General features: G+C 43.5%; 1 protein-coding gene and 1 long non-coding RNA gene across 3 annotated transcripts in view; one reads left to right on the forward strand and one right to left on the reverse strand.

Moving 5' to 3' along the window:
• Positions 1-16,815, forward strand: part of PRICKLE2 (prickle planar cell polarity protein 2) — a 175,441-nt gene extending 158,626 nt beyond the window's left edge. For both annotated transcript variants that reach the window (XM_031935185.1, XM_023200415.3), the window contains exon 8: positions 10,735-16,815. In XM_031935185.1, coding sequence (XP_031791045.1) covers positions 10,735-11,609 — 875 coding nt within the window. In that variant the 3' untranslated portion in view covers positions 11,610-16,815. The remainder of the gene's footprint in view (positions 1-10,734) is intronic.
• LOC111533734 lies at positions 4,298-7,172 on the reverse strand. The gene is made up of 4 exons (XR_002728953.2): positions 7,138-7,172; positions 5,908-6,148; positions 4,761-4,941; positions 4,298-4,647 (listed from the first exon to the last, which is right to left on the reverse strand). It is a non-coding gene; the product is annotated as an uncharacterized LOC111533734 (long non-coding RNA).
• Positions 16,816-17,545: the final 730 nt, after the last annotated feature.

Here is a 17,545-nt window from a genome sequence, read left to right on the forward strand (position 1 = left end):
TTGGCTCGGTGGGCTCCTTCTCATCCTTTAGGTCTCCCCATAGTCATCACCAACACAGACTTCTTTTCCAGCACTCGAAGTAGGTCCAGTCTTTATTCTCTGCCATAGCATCCCCTTTATTTCTTTCCTAGTGATTATTATCTATAGTGGTCACCTTGCGATGCTGACTTGGTTATCTGTTTTCTCTGCACTAGGTCATATCCTTCTACGATGTCTTCTTAAAGGGCCTTCTTCACAGTTGTGCTCACAGTGCCTGGCAATAGCAGGGCTTTGTCAGAGATCTTTGAAGCAACTCAGTGGGTCCCCAGGTTCTTGGCTGCCCACTCTCTACCACTTGGGAGCCATTTAGCTTTTGTCCTCGTGTAGTCATGTGTTTCCCAAGTAAATACAGCATGGTCTGCTTGTTGACCCAAACTAATGGGTTCTAGAAAGCAGCATGGGGTCAGTGTAAACCCAGAGCAAACTCTGGCAAACAGTCTTCAACTGGTCTGAATTTGTTGTGCATGCTTTCAATTAGCAAATGCTTTGTGGCAATACAACCAGAATCCCCCATGGAGCTGAGTGGTAATTGTTAAAGCTGACTCCACATGATTCTAGAAGATGTCCCTTCCTGGTTTCCTCCTTCACTTTTACAAGTGGTATGAGTTAAAATTGATTCCATCTTTGTTGGGGTCACTGGTTTATCAGAAAGTTAAAAGGATGAGCAAGTAAAGAGAGAGAAGGTAAGAAACCTCCAGTCCACACTCAAGTTTTTATCCGACTTGTCCTTGTAACTTTACTGGGTCTGTAAGAGAAGCGATTGTAGTCCCATTATAATGCTTGTCACTCCCCAACCTCCAGTTCAAAGACAAGTCCCTAGAATGAATGCTGCTAAAAAAACAAAGCTGCTATTGTTGGGAAAACCAAAATCAGTCCATGACCCTCTTTGGAAGCAGCTGGTTGTAAAGAGGCTGTTCTTTAGTTTGGGCCTAAACAGCCTGTCCCCGAGAGAGAAGGCAGGCCAAGCCTGGGGGGTGGGAGTGTGAAGTAAGAAGTTATGCATACTCCCCCCCTCCCTCACCCCTGCCCCAGGGCTTGGCCTCCCCTTTCCCTCCCCGTTTCCCAGTGCAGCTGGCAGAGGAAATTGTTCCCTAGACTACCAGCACTGCTCCTGGTAGCACCAGAGCAGATGGCAGATGTGTAACTGACTGCAAGCCAACTTGTGATCTGCTGGTCACCTGAGACCTGCTAGATAGGTCGGTGACTGGAGTAAGGAAGTAAAAAAGATGCATCAAAAACTCAGGATTTCAAAACCTTCAAACCTGCCAGGAAAATGAGACAGCAAAGGCCTTAACTGGGAAATTGTGGATACCCACTGAGAGAAAGGAATGTGAATTTTCTAAGAGTTTAGAGAGAAAATAACTTTTAAAGTTCCCCAGTTTTAGGGACATACCACACCCAACCAGGCGGAGCCCTGATAATCCTTCTTTAGAAAGAAGAGGCGACAACCCCCAACGTGAAGAGGCTCCTGTCTGCAGGGTGGGGTAGAGCAGGTTGAACTCACTGCAACACTTGGGTGGACAGGAACAGAGCTCCCCTTGGGCTATTGTCAAGCAGCAGGTCGAGGACAGGATATGTTAGAGCAGCAGGCCTCAGGGGCGGATTTTTGCCCTCCAGGGACATTTGGCACTGTTTGGAGACATTTCAGGGCTGTCACAACCAGAGGGATGTGCGACTGGCATCTAGTAGGTAGAGACTAGGGATACTGCTGAACATCCTGAAGTGCACAGGACAGCCCACCAAACAAAGAATTATCCAGCCCAAAATGTCAGCAGTACTGAGGTTGGGAAACCCTGAATTAGAGTCTCTGAGACTATGAGGGTCTTGTTTCCTTGAGTAGAAGCACCCTTGTGTTGCAAAGAAAATTGTCCTTGAAACTCCCAGCATCTTGGTGTTCCTCTAACTCTCATGAACGTGGGAATCCTTGTTCAAATGTGGATTTGAATTCTGCAAGTCTGGTGAGGGCTTGACAGTCTGAAGTTTCAACCAGCTCCCAAGGGACGGCATTGTGGCTCGTCCACAGATCACACTTTCGAGTGCTTTCATATTGTCCCACTCTCTGTCCCCACCCCCAGCCTTCTTTGTCATACTCTGTTTGAGCCGTTCCATGCCCTGTCACCAAGAAACATGTGGTGGCGTTTAAGCTCCGCTGCCCAGATGACAGTATCTCTCCAGCTGTTGCCAATTTGAAGTTCAGGGTGTTGATGAAATCGATTGACTTAGTTGGAAAAAGGATCCCAAGGGACCTGATGAAGCTACTGCCACACATGCTTCAAACAAACAAACATGTACCTCGGGACACTTTTTGCATGGTCTGAGAGGCTTAAACTGTGTAGCGCCCATGACTTCGGGGCTGTTCAGGCTTGCTGCAGCATGCTAAACCAGAGGTTGGCAACCTGTGTCTGTAAAGGGCCAGAAAGTAAATATTTGAGGCTTTGCAGATCATACATTCTGTCACAGCTCCCCAAATCTGGAAAGCAACCACCAACAACATGCAAATGAATAGGTGTAGTTGTGTTCGAACACAACTTTATTTACAAAAACAGGCAGTAAGCTGGATTTGGCCCATTGCCACTGTAGTTTGCAACCCCCCCTGTTCCAAACAATTCCATTTTCTTCATGTTTCTAACTCAGCAAAAAAGAAAATGAAAATCATATCGGAAAGACCCTAATGAAAGGGAGCTACATCATCAATATGAGTTGTAAGTGTCTGGAGGGCATGGTTGAATAGATACTATTTCGTTTACTGCACAGAAATGTGAAATGTGAATGCTTTAAAAATACTATTTTTTGAAAGGCTCTGGCATGCAGCGGTGTCATCATAGCTCACTGTAACCATGATCCTACTGCCTCAGCCTCCCCAGTAGCTGGGACTACAGGTGTACACCACTACGCCTGGCTAACTTTTTGGTTTTTGATTTTTGTAGATGGGGGTCTTAGTGTGTTTCCAGGGCTGGTCTCATACTCCTGGGCTCAGGAGCTCCTCCCACCTCAGCTTCCCAAAGTGCTGGGCTTATAGGAGTGAGCCACCTTGGCTGGTAATGTGTCTTTGAAGTTGGCAGAAACACAGCTCTCTGTCTTCTTGTGCAGAGTGGGATGAGACAGGACAGTAAATAAGGAACAGAAAGATGTGCCTAAGGTCCTCCATTCAATCTTAGTCTGCTTTTTCTTCTTTCTGGACTTGCATGCATACCTTCTGCCCCCAAAGACATGGGGGAGGGGAGCTGGGGGAGGGGAGCCAGCAAAGATTTTCTTTCTGTTCCGTCAGACCTTGAACATTCTTTGAAGGACATTGATTTTCTTGCAGACGCTAGTTTGTGTGAGACCTCCTATTTGTAGAGAGGGAAACATTACTCAGACAGAAATGCCAGTGTACCATAGAATGCCCCAACTACACCTTCGTGTTGGCAGTTAAACCACGGAGAACAGCAGGCTGAACTGGATACTGACCTCTCTTTGTAGAAGCACAGCCATGGATCTTGTGGGAACCTGCACCCCTGCGGTGCGTGGACGTTTGCATAGCTCCCAGTCACACTGACCCTTGGGATATGGATAAATCACTGCATTTAACTCTATCATCACCCTGAGCACCTCTCATTAAACCTGCATTATTTGGCAGGGGAAAATCCTCTCTGTTAATTAGGAAAACAGAGCTCTGCTTGAGAGGGAAATGACCTGGCATTTGTGTCTCCTTGCCATCAGGTGGGATTCTTCTGCCAGATCCTCCAGAGGACGTGGGGGCCTTCATACTGCCCTAGACTATGTGCTGCAGCCAGAGTTCTCTGGCAAATTTAGCTTGCAGCTCTCACCTCCCTATCACACATGTGCTTGAGCACTCACACACACACACACACACACCCCGTGGCTTGAGCAACAAGAAAAGAAAAATGTGTTTATTACAGGAGAGTAAGAGCATGTTAGAGCCCCATTAGGTTGGACTCTATTGATTTGCAATATTTTGACACTGGATCTTGTTCAGCACAGACAAATGGAATGAAAAGTTGAACTTCATCTGTGTGGAGGAGGAATCCCAGCCATGGTTTAGAGGCACAGATAATTTACAACAGTGACTGGTGTTCAAGTGAATATCACTGCATCAGGCCCTGTTTCTCAAATTCATTAATCCATACAATCATGCAGTCAATGAGTATTTGTTTGCCTGTAACATATTTGAGTCTTTGCAGGTCATACAGTCTGTCACAACTCCCAACTCCGGAAAGAAACCCTCGACAGTATGCAAATGAATAGGTGTGGTTGTGTTCCAATACAACTTTATTTACGAAAACAGGAGGGGAGCAGTGAGCTGGATTTGGTTCATTGGCCATTGTAGTTTGCAAACCCCTGTTCTAAACAATTCCATTTTCTTCATGTCTCTGCCCCAGCACATAAATAATAGATAAATAATATAGGAAAGACCCTACTGAAAGGGAGCTAAATCATCGGTGTGAGTTGTAAATGTCTGGAGGGTATTTACAGTCTTGAGGCATGCTTTCTTTCCTTGGGGAGTTTTAGGCCTTACTAAACCTTCTTCCTGCATACTGAATACCAGGTACAGAGGTCAGGGCTAGCAAACAGGAACACAGTTTTTGCCCTCATGGAGCTGCTGATCTATCAAGAAGAGAGAGATGAAACAAAAACTACACAGATGCATCATAGTCGTGATGAACCTTAAAAAGGAAAGATATGTTTTCCTCATTTAATCATCACTACAGCTTTAGCACTCATATCCTGTCATTATGCCCATCTTACTGATGCATCTCAAGAGGTTTAAAAATTTCCCCAAGTCACCCAGCCAGAAAGTGGGTCTCCAGTTCTGTTGGCAGTTAAAGGGGGAAGGAGTGACTCTCAAGTTGGAGTGTGACCTGTGACAGTACAGTTCCATCTTGGAGATGGTATCAGCTGCTAATTTAAACACATCACCAGAGCTGTGATTAATAAGGAGAAAACGTTTCTGCAGTGCAGGGAGCTCATTATAAATCACGTGTACTTTGAGTTTAAAATTGTGGGCTATATAATGAATCGCCAGAGATGGAGATTGACAGGTGTGATCATGGTATTTTGTTCCTGATATTTGGAATCCCACCCATGTGGATCACAGCACTGACCCACTCCAGGTCAGAGGGTGATTGCTTTTTTCCAAGCTGTGGGTAACATGAGAATCCATTTATGTTTATTCCGTGAGTATGTATTGAGCACCAAAGGCTGCTGGGCACTGCTAGCTCTGCAAGAATACTGAAGAGTGGGGAGAAGATCTGTGCTCCCGGGGGATTCATTCAGCTACAAACTTACATACGACCTTAATAAGTCAGGGTGGGTAGTTTAAAAAACGGTCAAGTGCAGTAGTGAGTGGTTGGCCAGAAGACAACTAACTTTGCTACTTTAGAAGGAGTGTTCAGGATAGACACTGCTGAGGAGGTGATATCTACACAAGGACTTTAACAAACAGAAAATTCAGGCATGCAAAGGGGAAAGTTTTCCAAGGCCTGCTGGAATGAGCTTGTTGTGTTTGGGGAGAGGGGGAGGAATGTAAGCACAGCTGAAGCGGAGTTAAGAGAGGAGGAGTGTTTAGTTGATGATCTTGGAGAGAGAGAAGGGAGCCAAGTCACGTAGGGCCTTAAGGTCTGCATAAGGACTCTGGATTTTGCCAGTAATGAAAGTAACCACAGAACTCCCCTTTTTAGAGGCACGTACACAATCATTGTGCATCTTTGGTCAACATTGGCCTTTCTGTTCATGCCCTGCATGCAAGAAGACCCTGGAGGAAAATCTGGGTTAATGAATCGGAAGAGAGGCATTTTTCCTCTTTAGAGTGAGCAGGTAGTATTTCCAGTGCCACCCACACATACTCCAGGGGAATAAATAGCTTACATTTAGGTAAAACTGATAGTAGATGCTGGGCTTGTGCAACAGGGCCCTCCTGCTCTGATCAAGCTCTTTTCTTTTTCAAGGGGGTACCTCAGGGTATCCCGAGCTTTCCCAGGATGCAGAAGCCTGATACCAGAAGGCAATACACCTCCCAGCAGAATAGAAGCTGCTCCTCTTGGAGGTCACCTCCTCACAGAAATAGGAATCTGTTCACAAGCAGGATGCTCTCAAAAACATTGCACTTCTGGGCTCATGAAAGACAGGTTCGGGAGAACAGCATGCTGGGGAATTAATAGTATTTGCTAAGTTATTTATGCTGACCCTAATTCTACTCAAGAGCTAAAGTAGAAAGCCCTGCAAAGATCATTGTGTCCACCTTTTGTTTCTAGACGTGAGTTTGAAGATGTTTTCTTTCCTTTCTTACTAGAGTTCATCCACTCAAACCACTCATTCATCATCTTAGGTTGTTATCCTGTCCTCTCTGCTTTCATAGTGGGGAGGCTCTGGAAGTGATTAAGCTATTGTAAATCAGCTTTTTGATTTGTATGTCAGAGATAAGCAGCAGAGTAAGTAAGTGATTGGAGGCCCCAACTGCTGTTGCCCTGACAGTTATCCCAGGAATAAAATTGAAACAAAAAATTACTGGAGTTTATGATATTTGGCATATTAATTTCTTTATAGGCATATCCAATGTTAAAATTTGACCCTTTAACAAACATTGCTTTATTTTTATTTATTTATTTATTTGTTTATGTTTTTGGAGACAGGGGCTCGCTCTGTTGCCCAGGCTGTAGTACAGTTGCACGATCTTGGCTCACTGCAGCCTCGACCTCCTGGGCTCAGGTGATACTCCCACCTCAGTCTCCTGAGTAGCTGGGACTGCAGGCATGCACCACCACGCCCAGCTAATTTTTGTATTTCTAGTAGAGACAGGGTTTCACCATGTTGCCCAGGTTTTTCTCCAACTCCTGAGCTCAAAACAAACCGTCCTCCTTGGCCTCCCGAAGTGCCGGGATTACAGACATGAACCACCACACCTGGCCAAACGTTGCTTTACTTTTACTCCATTTTATTGAGATATAACTTACACAAAATAAAGCAAACAAATACTAAAACTACACCTCAGTGAATTTTTACACATGTGTATTGTTTTACAATCACCATCCAGATTTAGCCATAGTACAATTGCAGTGCCCTAGCAGCCTTCTTCATACCCCCTCCCACTGCCCTGACCTGTATCACTATAGATAGCCTCAGCCTGTTCTTGAACTTCATATAAACGGAATCATACAGCACATATTCTTTTTGCCTATCCAAGCATTTTCTACGAGATACATCCATGTTCTTGGGTGTAGTTATTCGTTCTCATTATTGTGTAATATTCCATCATATCAGGGTTTCTCAATTGTGAGACTGTTGACAGTTTGGTTTGGAAAATTCTGTATGGGGGCAAGGAAGCCATCCTGCACATTGTAGGATGTTTAGCAACATCTCTGGCCTCTACGTACTAGATGCCAGTAGAATCCCATCCTAATAGTGATAACCAAAAATGTGTCCAGATGTTTCCAAATTTCCTTCCGAAGTAAAAACCATCATATCACATGAGTATATTGCAATGTTAAAGAAACTTTTTATTTGGAAATAATTTCAGGCTTATAAAAAAGTTACAAAAATAGAACAAACAACACCTATAATGTACTCTTTACGTAGATTGATCCATTGTTAACCTTTTGCCACATTTGTTCTTTCATGTTCATATGCATGCACACACGCACACACACATGCACACATTTTATTTATAAACCATTTGAGAGCAAATTGCATCCATCTGGGCCATTTACCACCATATCCTTCCATACATATTTCTCAAGAATAAAGATCTTCTCCCACATTATCACCATTATTCATTGACCACAGTAAACTTAGCATAATACTTCTATCTATTGCCCATGTTCCTTTTCTTTTTTCCAGCTGACCAAAAATTATCCTTTACAGCAGCAGTCCCCAACCTTTTTGGCACCAGGGACCAGTTTTGTGGAAGACAATTTTTCTACAGACTGGGGTCAGGGGGTGGGGATGGCTTTGGGATGGTTCAAGTGTATTATATTTTTTGTGTAGTTTATTTCTATTATTATTACATTGTAATATATAATGAAATAATTACACAACTCACTATAATGTAGAATCAGTGGGAAACCTGAGCTTGTTTTCCTGCAACTAGACGTTCCCGTCTAGGAGTGATGGGAGACAGTTACGGATCATCAGGCATGAGATTCTCATAAGGAGCACACAACCTAGATCCTGCATGAGCAGTTCACAATAGGGTTTACGCTCCTATGAGAATCTAATGCTGCTGCTGATCTGTCAGGAGGCAGAAGTCAGGCAGTAATTGGAGCAATGGGGAGTGGCTGTACGTACAGATGAAGCTTCCCTTACCAACCACTCACCTCCTGCTGTGTGGCCTGGTTCCTAACCGGTCTATAGCCTGGGGTCTGGGAACCCCTGCTTTATAACATTTATTTTCCCTACTGAGCAGGTTCCAGTCCAGGATCAGGTATTATATGTAATTGCCATGTTTCCTTTGTACCCTTTAATTTAGAACATTCTCTCAGCCTTGTCTGGTCTTAAGACTACAGTCCCTTTTTTCGTAACAAATGTCCCTCCTTTTTGGGATCTGTCTAATGTTTCCTCCCGAATACATTCAGGAAATACATTCTTGACTGGAATACTACATAAACGATAGTGTGCCCTTCTCAGTACATCTCAACTGGAGGCATACAGGGTGCAGTTGCATCTCACCAGGGATGTTAAGTTTGAACTTCAGGTCAAGGTGTTGTCTGATTTTACCGTTGTTTAGTTACTAATTCTTCCCTTGCAACTAATAAGCAATGTGTAGGGAAACACTTTAAAACAATGCTCTCTCCCATCAAATTTTACCCCCTAAATGTAGCACACTTTTTGATTCTTGTGTGAAGCACTCTACCTCCAATGGTTATAAAATGATTTTCCAAATCTAGCACCCCCTTCCTCATTGTGAACTTACCCTACTGACAGCGGTTGGCATTCCACTATACATAGAGCCTTCTCTTTTCCCCCATTTATTTATTTATGTATTTATTTATTTATTTATTTATTTATGTTTTAATTTATCTGTTATCAGTATGGACTTGTGAATTCCTATTTGTTTCAGTGGTTTATAAATCATTAGTTCCCTTAAATATTTTAATGCTCAAATTGTTCAGATTTGGCCAGTGGGGGCCCCTTCAAGATAGGCTCAGCGTTCTTCTGACAAACCCCCACCATATCTTATTTTTAATACTTTCCTACTTTATGGCATAACAAGATTCTGGTTCTTTTAAATTTCTTGCCTTTATCCTGGTATTGGCCATTTTTCTGAAGAGACTGGATTCCTTTTAGTGGGGAATGGTAGAAAAGACCACAATATATTTATCCATTTTCCTGATAATTGACATTTGAGTTGTTTCCATTTCTGGGCTATTACAAGAAAGCTTCTCTGAATACCCTTGTCCATTTCTTGGACCTTCTTACTAACTTCTGTTTACTCTATAACCAAGAGCAAAGACGGAGAATTGTGGAGTTTCTACACTTGGTCATACACCCAACAGAAATTCTTAAGTCCACAAAAAATGGGCAAGGATATTCAGAGCGGCTTTATTCATAATTCATATATGTGTATGTGTATTCAAGTAATTTTGCAAAGTGCTCGTAACACTGTTTTAGGTTTTGTCACAGAAGAGGAAGCTGGAGGCCTCAGTAGAAGACAGGAATAATCAGTGGTAGGGGCAATAATGGGCCATTGCAATCCAAAGGCATGTTGTCTATGACCAGAAATGGCAAATTGCTGATCCTTGCGACATATAACGAGTGGAAAATGCTGAGACTTTGCCACCTGGCCCATTCTTAAACATCTCCTGAGAGAGCTCTGCTTGAAGATGAGCAAAATGGAAGTTACTGGAGTCAATATCTCCCACCACCTTCAAAATGGTTTTCATCTGAGGGATGCCAGGAGCTCATTTGACAGCACTTAGGAAATGGAGGTCCATTGCTGGGGCATCAGCACTGGTTAGAGAGCATCAGACCCACTGCTTTACTTTTAAAAGTCCCTACCCATGCGACAGAGAGGTCCCCTGGGGTCCCACCCACATCTTCTGGCTGCTAGGGACCCATTTACAACCTTGGAGCATTCACTGAATGGTCTGAGAGAGTAAATATTTCTTTATCTATACCTAGGGAGTCACTTAGTGTCCAAGACACTTTACATAGGGAGCCACCTGCCACTAAGGGCAGCAGGCAGAGCAGGAAACTGCTGCAGGCCAACAGAGAAGTGAACTGGCCCAGTATTGTGGAACCAGTGTTCAGTGTTGCCAGAAACAGCTTGGGCATGATCCAGCTTCTATAGCTTAAAGTTTCCTCATCCAAAATATCTATCCTACAGAGCTTATAGTGCATCATGAGACTCAAAATTGTAATTAAAGTACTTTGCAAAGTGAAGCTTCATATAGAGGAAGCGTCATGCATAAGATACACAGTGGGCTCTTAGTAACTTTGATGGGCCTTTGGAATAACTAGCAACTGGTAAAATACATCTCTGGATGCATTTTAAGCAAGTGCCCCGTCTAGGTAGACAGTGACCTGCTGTGAAGTGGGGAGAACCCTCTCACGGGGCACATGTGCCCCCTGAGAGGGTCTTTGTGCAGTACACAAGTGCACAACGGTATGTAATGACCCTATATAGATGACCAGCGGTGACAGTGATCCCATTGCTGCACATCTGTATTAATCTCTGTGGTCCCCTCCTCTCTCCCCCAGGCCTCTCTGCTGATGGTGGTGCCAAGCGCCAGGAGCACCTATCCCGATTTTCCATGCCTGACCTCAGCAAAGACTCTGGAATGAATGTGTCTGAGAAGCTGAGCAACATGGGCACTCTTAACTCGTCCATGCAGTTCCGGAGCGCAGAGTCGGTTCGCAGCCTGCTCTCTGCCCAGCAGTACCAGGAGATGGAGGGAAACCTCCACCAACTCAGCAACCCCATTGGCTACAGAGACCTGCAGTCCCACGGAAGGATGCATCAGAGCTTTGATTTTGATGGAGGGATGGCGGGCAGCAAGCTGCCAGGGCAGGAGGGTGTGAGGATCCAGCCCATGAGCGAACGCACCCGAAGAAGAGCTACTTCGCGCGACGACAACCGCCGCTTCCGACCTCACAGGTCCAGGCGTTCCCGACGCTCTCGCTCCGACAACGCCCTCCACCTGGCCAGCGAACGCGAGGCCATCTCTCGGTTAAAAGATAGGCCCCCTCTGAGAGCCAGGGAGGACTATGACCAATTCATGCGCCAGCGGAGCTTCCAGGAGAGCATGGGGCATGGGTCCCGGAGGGACCTGTACGGCCAGTGCCCTAGGACTGTGTCGGACCTGGCTTTGCAGAATGCCTTTGGGGACCGATGGGGACCCTACTTCGCGGAGTATGATTGGTGTTCCACCTGCTCCTCCTCTTCAGAGTCTGACAACGAGGGCTATTTCCTAGGAGAACCCATCCCCCAGCCAGCGCGCCTGCGATACGTCACGAGCGATGAGCTACTGCACAAATACAGCTCCTACGGCCTCCCCAAATCTTCCACCTTAGGTGGCAGAGGACAGTTGCACAGCAGGAAAAGACAGAAGAGCAAAAACTGTATCATTTCTTAATATGATTAGGATCAGGGAATGGGAGAAGATGGGAGCTAAGAATGTAAATTCAGAAACTTGCACTGTTTTCAATGTTAAAGCGCTTTTAGGGGTGGCTTATGGGGGAGAAAAGGGAAAATGCATCAGTAGATGGAGGCAAGGTTACAGATTGACTCAATAGGTAGTCACAGTTCTTGGCATGTTGAATATTATTTGCACATTTCACTTTGGAAACACAGTAGACTCTATTGAGGCCAGGGTTGGTCACTTCCTTCCCATCAGTTCTGTGTTGAGTTGCCATCTCCCAAGATGGCAAATTGTTTCCTGCTCGCTTTTATCCTCTCTGGTTCTCTTACTTTTAGGACCCTTTTTTCAGTAAGTAATTTGTTTATTAGCCAGGACCCAAGACTAAGTTATTTACATGTCCATTGTAAATGCAATGTAAATGAGAGTTCTGATAAAATATTTTTGTATTTTGTAATATCAAAGGAATTTCTATATCGTAGGACTCAGTGGGGACTTGCATGCACATCCACCATTGTCTTTGAGTAGTATTAAAAGGTGGCCCGGTACCACCTTTTTTTTTTTTTTTTTTTTTTTTTTTTCTATACAAATTTGTTACATGTCAGTGAGACCTTTTTCAAAGGAATATATTCAATTTGGCTTTTTGTGGCTGAAAAAAAAAAATAACTATTAGACCCAAAGCATTTTATGCTCCATTCCATCTTAAGGAGCCATCCTTAAGTCTGCTCCCACCCTCAGTAGAATTTATTTTCTACAAAGTGGTAGTAATTTTTTTAAATTGCAAATGTAATTTTTGCCAATTAGAGAAACCAACCAGTGTCAGTAAAATTCTGTGAGAAATGCCATCCCTGCTGGGAATGTTGAAGTTACTTAATGTTGATCTATCCCTTGGGGAAAGTGAAAGTGACTGTGAGTGGTGCTGTTGTGTGATGTCAGCATGACGTTGTTTTGAATGTGGCATTATGTTCTGGTGCTCATGTTTCCTGGATTGTATTATCTGCTTTCCTTTACCAAGGCAGACAGAGCTGCTGCCTTAGCCTGACAACCGGTTGTCCTCAAAGCAAATGAACTTAAGCATTTGGGATTGAGGGACAGAAGGATTCTGAGGGGGCTCTGGGAGGGACGGTGTGTGACATGTCGTGCCTGGAGAAGGAACAAGGCTATTTGAAAACAGAAAGCAGGTCAAGGGGAGAAGTTAAAGGAGAATCTGAAGGCAGGTCAGGGAAAAGAAGGACTGGAAATGAAACAGAGGACAGGTGACAACCACATCTCGAAGAGCTCCCAGAGATTGTAGAAAGAATCCAGTGTAACCAGCTCAGTAACCAGAGTATCTGGGTCACTCAGGAAGGTTGAGCTACTGAGATTTCAGTAGTGCAGCGACTTTAAAAAACAGGCTTTGTCGGGAGGGGATTTCCATTTTGAACTTTGAGGACTGTTGGTCAGAAAATGGGCTCAAAAGTGAGTTTGCTTAATGAAGACATTTAACGGTTGTGCTGTTTATAGTAAAATAAAACTCCCTACCTTGCTTCAGTTAAAAATGAAGCGCTTGGTTTCTTCCATCCTCCTCCTCCCCTTAATGGATTGTGGCAGTTGAAATAATCCATCGGAGGACCCACCTGTAGTGAGATGTACTGTCAGTGTAGTGCCCGGTGTATCACAGTGGCCATCTGCCATGGTGAGGTGAGCGTGATCTCTTTTCAGTATAGTAGTAAACATTTTCTAGTATTTTTTATGGAGAGAATGTCAAAAGCAGTATTTCAGACCCCGTCCCAGATGGGTCTGAGGAAAGGAAGGCTGTAAAGGACATGGTAATGGCACTCCATTCGGGATGTATTAAAATAATTTGCTTTTCAGGTATTAATATGACATTTGTCATTGTCACTGATTTTTTTAAAAAAGCAATGCACATGTTGGTTGTGGCTGTTTTCCGCATGCTATCTTCATATCTAAATGCTTCATTAATTATCCGAGCCTCCGGAGAATTAACTCTATTACGTTTGTATAGTAAGTTTGTAAACTGCTTGGCAAACTGATTAAGAAATAATTTGCAACACCGTGCTACTAAAGTGGCAGGTTTCTGGTAGAAATTGTGCGGGTCCAATTTGGAGTTTTAAGTTCCTTGATTGATGAAACTAAAAAGGCAATTTTGGAAAAAGAAAAGAGAAGGGGAAAAGTAGATCACTTATCTTAGCAAACAGTTGAAAATATGTCTGTCCTCTGTGGCCCCAAATCCAGTGAAAGAAATTCTCCCAGTAAAAGTTGCTTCCTAACTCTGTTTTTCTCAGAATACTTCTTACATTTCTCAAAGAAAGCTTCAACCACCATCAGCAGAAAGAAGGTGACCTAAAAACTGACGCATGGCCAGTGCCCAGAGGGGTCTGGAGGCTTAAGTCTAGATGCCCAGAGAGCATCCAGGGACTGAACTGCTCAAAGCTTGAGATGAAATGACATACAAGCTTCAGGGTAAAACTGTCTACTAGCAAGATTACCTCCCTCTATTCTACCATTGCAGATTTCTTCTTACCCCAAATGCAACCTTACAGAGAATGCTGAATGAGGAAGGCCAGTTCCTTACGATGATGGCAGAACCTCCAAGTGAATGCCCTATTGAGGAAGAAGACATCATTGTATTTGGAATTCCGCCTGCTAGTGATAGCTCACACATCACATCCCAGAATCCCATTCCCAATGCATTCTTTCCTGAGGCAAGAACTTAAGGTCCTCACCTAATTCCTCCATCAAAACCATTAACTCTTATTGGACAAGCTCCTCCTGTGAGTGGGGACTATACTCGTTTCCTCTTAGATCATAATTCCATCTTCAACAGACTGGTTTCCAGAATAGTAATCTTTTTCCAGTGTTCTGTCTTCTCCAATGCCCTGGTTGTTATTTTTCCACCTCTCCTAATATTGATCTTCTTGTCTTTTGGTTAGAACTGCAACTTCGGAGTTCAGTTCATTTCCTGTTGCTGCTCAATTCAGTAGCAACATAGCTGGCTTGTTCCCAGGCCCAGGAAATATAAGTTATTGACAGTTTTCTGAGAGGCTTTGCCAATCCATACCACCCTTGGTACTGTGAAAAGACTTCTTAGCAGCCAGGTGGCATTGAGGATGGTATTCAGGGCACTTTCCTTCTGTCATATAGTTGTGGGATCTCTACCAAGTGTGAAGGTGAATGAGGTAAGGGAGATCAGAACCATGCTTCCTGGTTTTTCATATGTCCAAGGGAGAAGTCCTGGTGTGGGTTGTTTGACTGCTTCTTTCCACTTTCACCTTTTTTTTTTTTTTTTTATTCCTTTCTTTCTACCCCCAACCAGCTGAGCAATTTTGTGTTTCTAACACAGGACCTGGGAGTAGTGCTTTCTAATCCTCATTTCCTGTAGGATGCTCCTGCACCATAACAAGATTATGTTTTCTTCCTTCTGCAGCAGCTTTCTGCTTCTTGGGTACTACTAGCTATTGTTGAGTTCAGATGGGGCCTGTGATGACATATATGTGGCATGTGCTCTGCACTCCCTGCAAGCTAAGCAGATACAACCAAAGCATCACTGTATACTCTCACTGAGAATGTGGATGCAGCCTCACAGATCTTTGCAACACTCCAACCAGCTAGGACCAGTTGATCAGAACTGATCTTATTGGTCTGCTAACAAATCTTATTTGTGAACTGATTCGTATCTGTCTTTCCACCCTTGGTTCTCTTGCCATAGAATAAAAACAGTTTAGGAAGCATAGTTAGGAACATTTAGGAACCAATATTTATAAGTAATACGGAGACTCCAATTCACCCTCCCCTCCCCACCCCAGGTTGTGGAGGCTCAAGGAAGCTGACTTCTTAGGCTAAAGGACAAAAAAATCTCTTTCACCTCCTTTGCCATTTTCATGTTCTCCGCCAATTACTATAGGCAGTCTTCGTTTTGCAGAGGTGAGGTAGGACTTCATCTTATTCTTCATCTAATCCCACCTTCTAACGACAACAAAAAGAATAACAAATATTTAAATTCCAAGAAGTGTTCTCTGTGTATTTCTAACAGAAAACAGACACTTAAGCCTAAGAAGGAAGATCTGTCCATGACAAAGGAAAGTGGAAAACTGAACCAGTTGTCTGAATACTTCATGCCAGGACAGTTGCTATTAGCAACTGTTTTGCACCCTCAGGGCTTTAAAATGGGCTCTGCAGACAGCATTTGCATATGCAGGACTCAGTAGCCAAGCCTCCACTGCCAGTTGTTGAAGGCAGTTTCAGATCGCCACCTTTTGAGGTACATTTCTTTAAGCACAAGAGAAGTGGAAATGGCCTTTGCCTTGTCTCCAGTGGTTTGTCCCTCTGGTGCCGCAGCAGATACCAGAGCTTATTCTTATGACTATTTGGAAATAGTCTTCAAAGTTAAGATCAAGAAAAAAATTGGATTCTTTTTCCATTTTCTCATAATAGTAGCCTAGTCAACACAAGACTCCCATAAAATATGACTCACTATTGGGAGCCATACTATTTTATAAGCTTACTTCCTGCTGACAAAACTAGCTTTCCTCAAGGAAATATAAAGGAGGGGAAAGTCACGTAGTGTTAGGAAAACATTTCTGTGTTTTGAATATGATGAATCCATAGGATAGAGAAAAATCTTCTTGTTCTATTCTGAGAGTTCTCTGAGATATCCCTTCACTCTGCTCGGCATTTGGCCATTGATGTTCATCAGGTCGCTGACCAAGCTTTTCTAAATTTTTCAGAGAGAGTTACTTACCAGTAAGGTCTGTTCTCAAACCTACCTAGCTGATTTTCATATCTTTCCATAAAGTGTCATGATACGATCATGGACCCTGACTTAACATTCTAAGGACTATGAGTCCTCCATTTTTTTTAATTAATTTTTTTTTTTTTTAAGCAAATTAGGACCTTGGCAGGTTTTCCTCTCCTAAACTCATTCTTTCCTCCACAGGATTGCTTTGCCCATCTCCTGCTTTCATTTCAAGTGCATAAACAAAACCTCAAAGGGCCTGGGAAGGTGAGGCAGGCCAGAGTCTGTGTTCTGTGTTGAGTGTCAAGCTATTTGTTAAGAAGGTCTGCAACAGGCCTTTGGTGTGGGCTCTGCCAGAGACTGTTCTGAACACTTTGCTTGAGATCCGTGCCCTGTAAAATGGATATGATGTTTTACTGATGTCTGTAATACATTTGTAAACTTCCAATAAAATTTGAATAAAAGAAATGATGCCATTCTTCTCAGTCCTCCCTCACTTTCCAGATCTTAGGGGTGGTCTCTGCCTTTGAGCGTTTCAACAAAGTAAAGAAGGGACACAGGTATGTAGGAATGAGTTTTACTGTGAAAGATTAACCTGATTGTTTAAATCGGGGTTTCTAAACCTCAGCAGTATTGACATCTTGTGCTGGTTAATTCTCGGTTGCAGAGGGCTGTCCCATGCATTGTAGGATGTTTAGCCACATCGCTGACCTCCACTCACTAGATGCCAGTAGCAGCCCCCAGGAACTGTGACAACTAAAAATGTCTCCCATCACAAGCATTAGGATGGCAACTATTAACAATAACAACAATTGTGGGTCAGGATGTGGAGCAATTAGAACCCTTGTACACTGTTGGTGGGAATGTAAAATGATGCAGTGCTGTGGAAAACAGGCGGTTCCTCAAAAAATTTAAAAATAGAATTACTACCATATGCTACTTCTGGTCTATACCCAAAAGAATTGACAGCAGGGTCTCCAAAGAGGTATTTGTACACCCATATTCATAGCAGCAGCATTCACAATATCCAAAAAGTGGGAGCAACCCAAATGTCCACTGATGGATGAATGTGTAAACAAGGTGTGGTGTATACATAAAATGGAATATTATTCAGCCTTAAAAAGGAAGGAAATTCTGACACATGCTACAATGTGCTTGAACCTTGAGGACATTTTGCTAAGTGAGATAAGCCAGTCAC

This window comes from Piliocolobus tephrosceles, chromosome 2 (assembly GCF_002776525.5).
Source record: "Piliocolobus tephrosceles isolate RC106 chromosome 2, ASM277652v3, whole genome shotgun sequence".
Lineage (NCBI taxonomy): Eukaryota > Metazoa > Chordata > Mammalia > Primates > Cercopithecidae > Piliocolobus > Piliocolobus tephrosceles.